At 43.9% G+C, this 12,382-nt stretch overlaps 1 protein-coding gene across 1 annotated transcript in view; it reads left to right on the plus strand.

Annotated features, from left to right (window-relative positions):
• LOC127216171 (uncharacterized) overlaps positions 1 to 9,797 on the plus strand; it is a 29,641-nt gene extending 19,844 nt beyond the window's left edge. The window contains 2 exon segments of the mRNA XM_051176764.1: positions 4,897 to 4,963; positions 9,527 to 9,797. Coding sequence (XP_051032721.1) covers positions 4,897 to 4,963; positions 9,527 to 9,797 — 338 coding nt within the window.
• The last annotated feature ends 2,585 nt before the right edge of the window (positions 9,798 to 12,382 follow it).

The raw sequence follows: 12,382 nt of genomic DNA on the forward strand, positions 1-12,382 counted from the left end.
GGAAGAATAACTTGCCTCATTCACTGACAAGCGAAAATTCAAGAGAAGTGTGGCACCCGTCAATAGATATCCCAGAAGCTGGAAAGAGACTCTGCAGCTGAGTGGGGTATACTGAGGCCAGGCACCCAGGCCTCCTGAGTGAGTGCTGGGATTAAAGTGTGTGCCACCACTGCCCAGCTCCTACATCTTACATACATACATCATACACACATATATGCACAAGGACAATAAAAACATTTCAATGAAGCCGGGCATTGGTGGTGCACACCTTTAATCTCAGCACTCAGGAGGCAGAGGCAGGCAGATCTCTGTGAGTTTGAGACCAGCCTGGTCTACAGAGCTAGCTCCAGGATAGCCTCCAAAGCCACAGAGAAACCCTGTCTTGAAAAACAAAAGAAAACAAACAAAAACATTTAAATGTATTTTAGCATCTTTTTGCTTTTAATTCATCTCTCTGCTGTTAAAATTGACTAAAGTTATCACTGCTGTTCATTTAGATTTTTTAAAATAGTTTTTTTTTTTTTTGGAGTGAGAATACAAAGGGCCTCTTCAGAAACCTGATAAATCTAGCAACATTTTCAAGATGACTTCTTGTGGAGGTTCGGATGACATGTTCCCATTTGAACTTCTGCATTTGAACACTTGGAGATGCTTGGGTAGATTTGGGAGATGTGGCCTTGCTGAAAAACCTATGGCCCCTGGGGCAGGCTCTTTGAGTTTTAAGAGTCACACTATTTTATTTTGCAATCTCTGCTTTATGCTGCAGTTGAAGGTGTGAATCTTCAGCTTCCTGCCACCATGCCTCTGCTCTACCATGATGAACTCTAATTCCTCTGGAACTGTTAGCCCTAAATCAACCATTTCTTCTATAAAACACCTTGGTCATGGTGTTTCATCACAGCAGGAGAAAAGCAACTAATACAATAATGAACTTCCAAAAAAGAAAAGAGACCAGCCTGGGCTATATGAAATCAAAAAAGAAAAAGAACCTGGCACTGAGGGACAGATGGGAGCTTAGTAGTAGAGTAGTTGCCTCATATTCCTGAAATTCTGCATGCACAACCTCCTGAAGCATTTGCTACATCAGCTGTGTGCACACGGAAGGGAGAGCAAAAGGCTAAAGCATGAAAACTAAGAGGCTACAAAAAAAAAAAAAAAAAAAAAAAAAGCAGACACCCTGACAACTGCAGCAGGATCCACCATTATTTACTACTTTTTTCGCTGCTGTGTAACAAAATGCCACGACCAAAAGCAAGTTACGGAAGTTTCCTTTACCTTTTGCTTCTGAGGGCTAGATGTCCATATGGTAGGGGGAGCAGGAAGTGTGCTCAGTCACATCTCAGCCACACACAGGAAGCAGAGGCATTGAGTACTGGAAGTGGGGTGGGGCCATCACCCCTCAAAGCTCATCCTCAGTGAGGGACTTCCTCCAGCAAGATTCCACAGCCTCCCCAAACAGAGCTACCAACTGGAACCAAGTACTCAGACACCCAAGTGTACGGGGGCATTTCTCACTCAACAGTCTACCTATCACCTAATGAGAGACTTCCTGAAAACGACATCAGACAGTGAAGGTAAAATAGGAAGCAGAGATAGGCAGATCCCTGGAAGCTTGGACCAGCCAGCCTGGCCCACATGGTAAAGTTCAAACTCCCCCATCTCAAGCAAAACGTGGAAAGGACCTGAGGACCAACACCCAAGGGTGTCCTCTAACTTCCACCCTCCACACATGATGTGCAAGTACACGCCAGCACTCCTGTCCACACCCCACACACATGAATGTGTGTGAACAAAAATTCTTTTCAAAAAGTGTGATGCAGGACCTATAATTAAAGAGAAATGGGGCTGGAGATATAGCTCAGTTAGTAGAGTACAAAGCTCTGACTCCAACCCCCAGCACTGCATAAACTGGGTATGAAGGTAAGGTGGAGCTCACAGGCCAGCCAGCCTAGCCTAGTCAGCAAGTTCTAGGTGCCAGTAAGAGAGTCTATCTAAAAATAAATAAATTAATAAATAAATAAGGTGGATGGTCCTGGAGAAATAACAGTCCTATACCACACACACACACACACACACACCTAAAACAAACAAACAAATTCAGAAAGTTTATGGGCTGAAAATTAAACCTAACTCTTTCCAGGGATGGGTATTACAGCTCAGGATGGAGTACTTGTCTAGAATGTATGAGACTCATTAAAAACATGCCTGGGTGGTGCATGCCTTTAACCCCAGTACTTGGGATGCAGAGGCAGGCCAGCCTGGGCTACAGAGTGAGTTCCAGGACAGTCAGGGATATACAGAGAAACTCTTGCAGTTCAGGTCGCAGTCTCCCTTGGAGACATGGGTTCCTATCCCACTTCTCACACCAGATATTGAGGTTTAATAAGGATCATGATAAACAAATACGCCGAATAGATGTTTATTCAGGAAGAAATAACTTACAATCTAGACAGATGAACACCAAGTTCCTCTGGATGCTCTGTCTCCTCTCAAGGTCCCACCAGCCAGAGAGCATTCCAGCTCCTCCTCAGACCTAGTTCCACAGGTCACTTCCGCCCATGGCTCCACCCCCAATGGGCGTAGTCAGTGCCACAGAAGCAGACAAAGTGACTATCTCACTACAAAACTCTGTCTCCAAATAAACAAATAATAAAATAAAGATTGGTTTTATTCTTATGTGCATGAGTGTTTTGTCTGCATGTAAGTGCATCACTTGCCTTCAGTGCCTGAGGAGAATAAAAGAGGACCCTATGACTATAGCTCCAGGAAGCTGGGTGCTGCCATGTGTGTACAAAGAACCTAACCTGGGTCCTCTGCAAGAGCTTCAGGCACTCTTAAGCAATTAGCCATCTCCATAGCCATTGCAGATGTATTTTTACTCAGACAGTATTACACCACACTTAACCCGTCTCATGTAGTCCAGTCATACAAGGAGGAGCAGCTGTTTGGGAAATTGAGAAGGCAAGCTACAGAAAAACAAACAAACAAAAAAGCACAATACACAGAAATAATAAAGGTGTATAGAGTCTGGTGTGGGGGCGCATGCCTTTGGTCTCACCATTCAGGAGGCAGAGGCAGGGATATTTCAGTGAGTTAAAGGTCAGCCTAGTTTACAAAATGAGTTCCAGAACAGCTGGGGCTGTTGCATAGACAAACCCAGTTTTGAAAAACTAAAGAAAAAAAAAAGTATGTGTAAAATATATTTTAATATCGCCTGCATTAATAGGAAAGACAAAAACAATAGGAAAACACACCAAAAATAAACATATTTTTAGAGAATAAATTAAAAATACTATAACAAACGAATGAAGACACGTTGGTGAATTTGTTTAAAAAGCTGGAGCGGAGAAATTGCCTATTTAAACAAGATGTGGAACTGGGTAGATGCTGCTACGCGAAAAATGACCAGCAGAGGGCAGAAATTCGCTTTCCCGGCTTCCAACTTCTTCCCGCACTGCAGGCTTTGGCTGTAGGGAAGTAGGGCCTGCTGCAGGGAAAAACCGCTCCCCCTGAAGTCTCTGCTCTGCCTCTGCTGAAGAAACTAAATATGCCTGTGAAGGAGCCCCAGTTTTAGACGGCGGGTCCTAGTGCCCTGTGCCCCATGCCGGATTCTGCCTCCTGTCCTTAATAACCCAATTAAAACAGCACATTAGAGGGTGGCAAGACCACTAAGCTTTAAAAAAATAAAAAATGCACTCTCTTTCAGAGGACTGGAATTTGGTCCCCAGCACCCATATCAGGCAACTCATAACCTCCTCTATCTAAGGAGAATCCAATGCCTGGGACCTCTGTGGACACTGCACACACACATACACACACACACACACACACACACACACACACACACACACACACACACACAGTACTAAAGCAGAAAAAGATTTACTCAGTGTGGCACCAAGAGAAAAAGGGCAAAGAGATCCAGCAACAGCCTACCTCAGTCCATCTTCAAGGCAAGATTGTATGACTCAGCAGCCTGACCAAGGTTTGGTGCAGGCCACCCTTGACCTGTCATGGCTCAGGGTCCAGGCTCATCCCATCAAGTGGACTGAGAAATTGTAATCCCTTTCTGTAAGTATGAGATTCCTGGGAAACTGCCATTTGTTTGGGGTCCACTCTTTCAGTGGTCTGATGGTCAGACTGAGAGTTGCAAGCATCTCTGAAATATCTTCATTCCTGGCAATCCAGTTACATTCATCAGTGTCGAGTCTCATAGCAGCTCTGTGATACAGTGAGCAGAAATCGTACCTTAAATTTCTCCGAAGTTCATGAACCTGAGACTCAACAACAGGAAGGCAAAGTTCAAGTTCACAGAGCAAGGTCAGGTTTTCTGATTGAAATGTAGCACATTTTCTAATCCATGAAAGGTAGCATGTGCCTTTAATCAGAGCATCCCAAAGGCAGAGACAGATGGATCTCTATGAGTTCCAGGCCAGCCTTGTCTACAAATAGAGTTCTAGGACAGGCAAGGTTACACAGAGAAACCCTGTGTTGGGAACAAACAACAACAACAACAACACACACACACACACACACACACACACGTGCACACACACACTAAAAGAGAAAGAAATGTAGTACGGTTTCTGCTTTACAGTAGGAATTAAGACCTCGGCTAAGAATTCACTCCCCCTCCTGCTGCCCTCAGGCAGGCAACTGTAACCCTGGATAATAGGAGAGATGCTTTCTAATGCAAAATGCTAATGCTCTTTTGGCTCCCCCAGCCTTGAAAGTGCCCTAACTGGTCCTTGGAACCTGAGATGACTAACCATCCCCTCTGCTTCCCCCTCCTCCATCTGGTGCTGGGGTTTATAAGCTAGCCCCCGGAGTAAAGTAGGAGATATAATAAAAAGCCTTCTTAACATCAAGAGAGTCCTGTGTGATTAACCTCCGCAGTTTCTCGGGCTTCTACAGCAGCGCAGGTGCCGCAATTGGAGGTCCTCACCGAGATTCTGAAAGCGAGGTAAGTGGACGGGGTTGTCCCTTGTGCCAGCAGGGACATACCGGGGTAAATAAGTAAAGAAAGAAAGAAAGAAAGAAAGAAAAAAGAGAAATGGAGAATTCACCCAGAAAGGTTGAATTAGAATTTCAACTAAAGGAACTTCTAGAGGAACAGGAAACTGCAGTAAAGACAGAAACTCTAGAAGGCTTTTAAAATCCATTCAACAGGCTAGTAAAAGTGAGGAAGATGAGCTTAAGAGTGTATCCAAGAAGCCTCTAGGTGCCCATGCAGATCAGAGAAAGACCATATCTTCAGGGAAAGACAGGGCCTTTCCTAAGGACCCTGGAGCATGGCCCAAGGAGAGGCGCCCTCCCGAAAGCCGCCACCATAGCTGTCTCAGAGCTGCACTGGGGCTTGGAGAAGCAAAGGTGCTGCCCGGTTTATGCACCAGGTCAGCAGGAACTCAGAGTTGTTGCAATGGTGACTGCTTGCTTTTCAAACAGCTGCAGTCACAGATGAGCTGCAGCAGGCCAGCCCAGGCCTAGAGAGCAAAGGCAGGAGGAGACCTAGATGCCTGCTGCTTTAGGAGCTGCTGCCATGGCTAACACCCAGTCAAGAGTTGGAATAACTAATACAGCCTGTCAGAAAGGGTTTTAAGGACTCATAAAAAAAAATAAAAAATAAAAAAAAGACAAAAAGAAAAAAGTGACATATATTGGGATATATTCGGATTTTGGATGTTCATAATTCAAGCTTTAGTTACAACAGCTACATTACAAGAGATTTCAATTAGAGATGTTCTATTTCAACAAACTAATCTTGGTCTAAAGAAAAGGAGAGCTGAAAAATGTATGTATGTTCTGTGTGTATGGTGTGGCCACACATGTGAATGTTTGAGTGTCTGAAGTGTGATTGTGAATATATAAATGTGTGAATCCCAACAATAGGTACTACATGAATTTCTTAGATATAAAAGAGAGAGAAAGACATCAGGGTTGGAGATCTGCATCTCCCATGACTGTCTTGCAGAGTGAAACAGTAGGAAAAGGTCAAAGCCACAATGGCCTGAGAGCCAGAGAAATCTGCATGGATGTCTCAAGAGTTTAGCAGAGGAGAGAATACAGAAATCTTCCTAAATTTTGGTGATTAAAAAAGAAATTGAAAGAATGGAGGTTAATATAAGATTTAAGAAAAGCTATTGAGAAAAAGCCTTAGGAAACTACAGCCATTAGGCCCAACCTAAAAAGGTGTCAGTGAAGATGCAAATGAGACCATGTCAGCTAATGAAAACTTTACAGGTCAGAGTAGAAAAAGTTTTCAAAAGTATTTGGGACTTATGTTACATCCTAAAGAAATTAGGCCTCGAAAATTAGAAATTAGAAAAGATAGTTTATGATCATTGAATGATTTTCAGAAGTTATTAGGAAATATTTCAATGGTTATGTCCTTTTTAAAGTACCTACTGGCGATGTGAAACCTTTAAGCAATATCCTGAAAGGAGATAGTGATCTCCTAGACAGCTAACTGAAGAGAGTAGACAAGTTCTCCTACAATTGGAGAATGCAATCTAGTATCAGCAGATATGCTATATTGACTATGCAAAACCATGGGATACTTATGTGCTTTCCACACAGCATAGTCCAATTCTTTCTGTCTTATGGCAAGGGGGATCATTGTTATGGTTGCATTTACCTGTTTCTCCAGCCAAAGTGTTAAATCCTTATTTTGAAGCAGTAGCTTATGTGGTACAAAAATGCCATATGTAGTCTAGGAGATATTTTGGCAAGGAACCAAATGTATACATGTTCTCTATACCAAACAGCAAGTTGATTGGTTATTTCAAAACAGAGATTCATGGAAATTGCTTTTACTCAGTTTTTGGGAAAAATTGATAATCAGTTTCCAGCTCATAGACTGTTGCAATTTGCATTAACACATCCTTTTGTATTCCCTAAAATTGTACGGAATAATCCTGTTAAAAATGCTATGTTAGTTTTTACTGATGGTTCTTCTAATGGAAAAGCAGCTTATGTTATTGATGGAAAAGAATATGTAGTGCAGACAGATCCAGCTTCAGCTCAGATAGTTGAATTATAAGATGTTGCAATAGTTTTTCAGCTTCTAATGAATGATACATTTAACACATATACTAATAGTCATTATGTTTTCAGAGCTCTTCAAGTTATAGAGACGGTTCCATACATTGGAACTACTAATAATCAGGTTAAATTACTGTTTGAGCAAATTCAAAGTGCCATTCATCAAAGAAAGGCACCTTGCTTTGTGGGTCATATAAGAGCTCATTTAAACCTTCCAAGAAAGAGGTTGAGCATTTACAGACCTCTCATGATGGGTCACATCTAAAGGAGCTAAATTTGATAACCACTACCCAAATAACCTCTTGCTGTCTTTTTTTAGGCAGCACCCTGTAATTTTTCCTAAGATTATAAAGAAGCCCCCCCACCCCCCCTTCTAGGAGCATGCTCAGTGTTTACAGAGGGTTCCTCTAAGGGTTTTGCTATAGTAGTTTCTGGTCAAATGCAAAAGAGGACACCTACAGGGCAAATGTCCACCCAGGCCAGGCTGCTGAATTGGTTGCTTACCTAATGGATTTCAGTTGTTTGATAAAGAACCTTTTACTCTATATACTGATAGCATTTATGTTGCTCATATTGTAAAACCATTAGAGACTTCTCCATATGTCCTTCCCACCTCTCAAGTTCATTCTCTTCTAGTTAAGATTCAACATCTTATCTGGCAGCAGATACACCTGCACTTGTGGGATACATACATGCCCATACAGGCCTCCCAGGACCCCTTGCCCAGGGCAATCAACTTGCTGATTCCTTAACTCGGCCCCCAATAGTCATGTTCACAGAAGAGCAACACACTTGCCAGCTTCATGAGTGGTATCACCAAAATGCACGCTCTCTTGAGTTTCATACTAACTGCTCTTTACCTGTTGCCACTCAAATTACTTCTCAATGCCCTGATTGTGCCCCTTATCATAATTTTCCCAATGAGGGGGTGAATCCCTGGAGACTAAGGGCTAACAATCTTTGGCAGATGAATATCACTCACCTGCCTCAAGCAGGAAAATTAAAATATATACATGTTTCTGTGGATACATATTCTAAGATGGTTTTTTGCATCTCTACACTCTGGAGAAAAGATTAAAGATGTTGAAAGACCTCACGCCCCGACTCAGGAAAGGCGGCCCCCCCAAATCACTCATGAGAAGCGGTCCTGATGCAAAAGCATGAGGTCTTTTATATTCCAGTGCACTGGGGTCCACAGCCATACTCCACGTGGGGGTAGAGGACTGGGGAACCCTGGGTACAGGATTGAGACAGCTTTTATAGGGTTACAACAAAGCCAGCGCATCATAAACCAATCATCTCATAGCATCCAGTGCAGACCAATTTGAACTATCCAAGCCCGAGCTTAGCCCAGGAAATCTGCTTTAGGGCGGGCTTCTGGGTGGGTTGACAAAGCTCATTTTCTGTGTTCACTCACAGGTGCTGTCGTAAACAGTCAAGAATGTGACTTTTTGCCTACTCACTGCTATGGGGCATAGTCTGGGGAGAGTTAGGCCAAATTTTTCCATCCTTACAATGTCATCTCTCATTGTTTACAGGCCTTTGCCTATATGGGTGTTCCTGATACCTTAAAAATAGATAATGGTCCCGCATCTGCTAGGAACATCATATTAATCACTCCTTTGGCATCGCACACAACCCTACAGGATAAGCCATCGTGGAATGCACTCATGCCACTCTTAAACAATATTTTAATAAAATAAAAAAGGGGGAATATAGAACCTCCCCCAATTCCCAATTATCCACTATACTTTATATTTAAAATTTTCTGACTATAGATAAAAATAACTTGTATGCCATTGGAACAAACCCTCTCAAACATTGGGATGGGTCAGACGGAAAGACATAATTACAGGACAATGGCAACCACCCACCCCACTATTAGCTAGGATCCCAGAGGCTGTTTGTGTTTTCCCCCCCAGGAACAGAGAAACCTATTTGGATACCAGAACGACATGTTCGCCCTGTGGATCCTGATCAGGAATCTAGTCCTGCTTTTCTGGAGTCTCTGGCCCATGGAGGGATGGATGGTTTGGGCCTTAGTGAGGAACCCCCACATCCTGATGCCAGTTAGTCAGGAGAGAACATTCCCTGGGACTACTGGCTGCCAATGTGCCCCTGGAAACTTCATTACTGAGTAAATTGACCTTCCTGACACAGGGGAGTCTTTGCTTCCAGAGGGTGCTTAATGTTTTTCAGTTGCCCAATGGGTCATTCTCGGTGTCATGCATAGCTTTGAGTAATGCTTCCATTGCTGATTTTCACTCCAATGCCAGTATGAGCAATTGCTGGGTACTTAGAGAGGTCCTATACCATAAACTTCCAGCGGGAACAGGAAAATGCTGCTATATGGCCCCCTAGATCCAGGACCCTATGCTGGAAGCTCCCCAGAAAATTATGACTTGCATAGGTCCTTGCCTTGGGGACACTGCATCACCTTTAATGGGTCCTTGGGGGAGGGAGAATCTCTCAATTGTTCTTCCAGAACCAGCTTCCTGAGCAACTGCTGGCCCCCGATGGACACCCGTGCCCTGGTATTTCGAGTTCCTGTCCTTGCCCCCATGGTGATGGAAGATAGACATGGGGGAGAAGAGATTATCCTCTACTACCAAGAAGGGACTTTGATATTACTGCTGCCATCATTTCTGCCAATGTTGTGTCAGCAACTGCTGCCGCCATTGCAAGGATTGCTGTCGCTCAGTCCGCCGCCAACGCAGACTGTTAACCAGCTGGCGGACAGAATCAGCGAACTCTAGCTACATAGAATGCCATGAATGTTCCTATTCAGTTTGGAATCCTTAACTTAAATCAGCAGACTGCCTTACTTCAGGAACAAGTTGGTGTAGCAGGACTCCTACTCACACTCTGTCATTCCTCTTGTGTCACCTTATTTGAAATGCAAATGCATCAATGAATACTTGGCAGCACTTTGTCTTTTGTAAACTTTACCAATGTTTTAGCTCACCAGATAGCAGAGGTCAATAAGACCCAAATTACTCCTATTTCAGCAGAGGTCTGGTGGAATACCATGGCCCAGTTTGGAGGTTGGATACAGCTTTGGGGTGGCACATTCTCTCTAAGGAACTTGGGGCTGGAAGTGGCCGGGGCAGGAATTCTTGTGCTATGCAAGATCTGATAGTTCTTTTCACAAAAGGAACTCAGCCTGGCCCATGGCTCTCCTGACAGTCATGAGGTCTGGTTACAGATGCTGCAGAAATGAGGGTTCCCCCATGACAGGCAACTTGTAGGGACCCCCTACCGCCTAAGACATGGGATTACCAGGTAAGATGGGTAAGAGATGGCACACCCTGCACGTCCTAAGCCAGGGGTCTCTCATAGAAAATAAAAAAAGGGGGGGGGTTGTAGGAATTAAGACCTTGGCTAAGAATTCACTTCCCCTTGCTGCTCTCAGGGCAGGCATCTATAACCTCAGGAAAAGAAAAACAGGCTTACTGAGGTAAGGTGTCCCTTTGTTCTCTGCAACCTTGGGTCGGGTCCCCTGCAGGTACCCTAACTGGTCCTTGGAACCTGAGATGACTAACCACCCCCCTCAGCTTCCCCCTCCTCCATCTGGTGCCAGGGTATATAAGCCAGCCCCCAGCGTAAATAAAAAGAAAGAAAGAGCCTTCTTAACATCAAGCAAAAATCCTGTACTATTAATCTTGACACCCTCTGCAGAATTTCACACACACACACATACACACACACACACACACACACACACACACACACACACACGCTGCGCAGGCACAGCACAGGTGTGCGTGGGAGCAGCCCTGTGTTGCAGATGAAGATGAAAATGCAAAGCTTTTACTGGAGAGTCAGAATTTGAGTGCAGCCGTGCCTAGTTCTTGAGAACAAATTAGCAGGTGCTCTGCCAGGAAGCAACACTCCCAGCCATGAGAGCCAGACTCTCAGTCACCACCATCACCACCACCACCACCACCACCACAGATTTCTAATTGGGAACCATCTGTGGCTCTGAAAGCCCTGTAGAGCATGGACCTTTTCGCTCCTATTCAGGAAAAGTGACACCCCAAATCACTCAGGAGAAGCGGTCTTGCGGCAAAAGCATGAGGACTTTTAATTCCAAGTGCATTGGGGTACACAGTCATGAACCATGTAGGGGTAGAGGACTGAGGACCCTGAGTACAGAATTGAGACAGCTTTTATAGGGTTATAACAAAGCCCACACATCTTAAACCAATCATCTCATAGCATCCAGAGTCTGTGCAGTGCGGACCAATCAATTTAAACCATCCAAGCCCGTCCTTTATAGATCAATCAGTTTTCTATATCCCTGGAGGTCTGCATTTGTGCGGGCTCCTAGGTGGGGTAACAAATGGCAGTTAGGTTAGGTCACTGGGGCCGGGGTTTCACAAGCAGTTTACAAAGTCAGGTAAGCTGCAAGGAGTGTGACCTTTTGCCTATTTACTGGCTGAGGGTCTGGAATTTAAGGTATTTAGTATTTTTAAACTTCTAGCTTCCTGGGGTCATTGGAGAGTTAGGCTGTATTTTTCCATCCTTACAACTCCAGCAAGCTCTGCATGAAGGGTTTTTGTGGAACTGTTGTGTTTGGAAAGCAGAGTTTTGTTTCTGTTGTACAAATAACCTTACTAAATATTTTCCCCTCAGTCACTCAGGTGGCAAATGGTGGAGCCAGGGTTTTAACAATCAACCCTCTGACTCCAGAGCCTACTTTAAATTTTCTCTGCTTTAAATACCTTGATTCTCTGTGGTAGTTTGAAAGAAAATGTCCCCCAAAGAGAATGGCACCTTTAGGAGGAGGTGTGGCTTTCCTGGAGTAAATGTGTCACTGTGGAGGCAGGCTTTGAGGTCTCCTATTATGCTCAAGTCACACCAGCATCTCAGACCACTTCCTGTTGCCTGTAAATCAAGATGTAGGAGATGAAGGACTATCTCAACTCCTTGTTTAGCACCATGCTGCCTCACTTCCCACTGTAATGATAATGGATTAAACCTCTGAAATATAAGCCACCAATATGTTTTCCTTTATAATAGTTGCCATGGTGGACGGGCGTTGGTGGAGTGCACCTTTAATCCCAGCACTTGAGAGTCAGAGGTAGGCAGATCTCTGTGAGTTTGAGTCTACACAGCTAGTTCCAGGACAGGCTTCAAAGCCACAGAGAAACACCATCTCAAAAAAACTAAATAAATAAATAAACATTTTTTAAAAGATGCCACGGTCATGGTGTCTCTTCAGCAATGGGAATCCTAGCTAAGACACTCATATAACATAAATGAACTTTGAGGTGAGAATGTTCCCAGACCTTCCCAGGAGTGAAGTGTTTAATTCACCAATGATGTGGTCCAAGTGTGT

Source organism: Phodopus roborovskii, unplaced genomic scaffold (genome assembly GCF_943737965.1).
Source record: "Phodopus roborovskii unplaced genomic scaffold, PHOROB, whole genome shotgun sequence".
NCBI classification, from domain to species: Eukaryota; Metazoa; Chordata; class Mammalia; order Rodentia; family Cricetidae; genus Phodopus; species Phodopus roborovskii.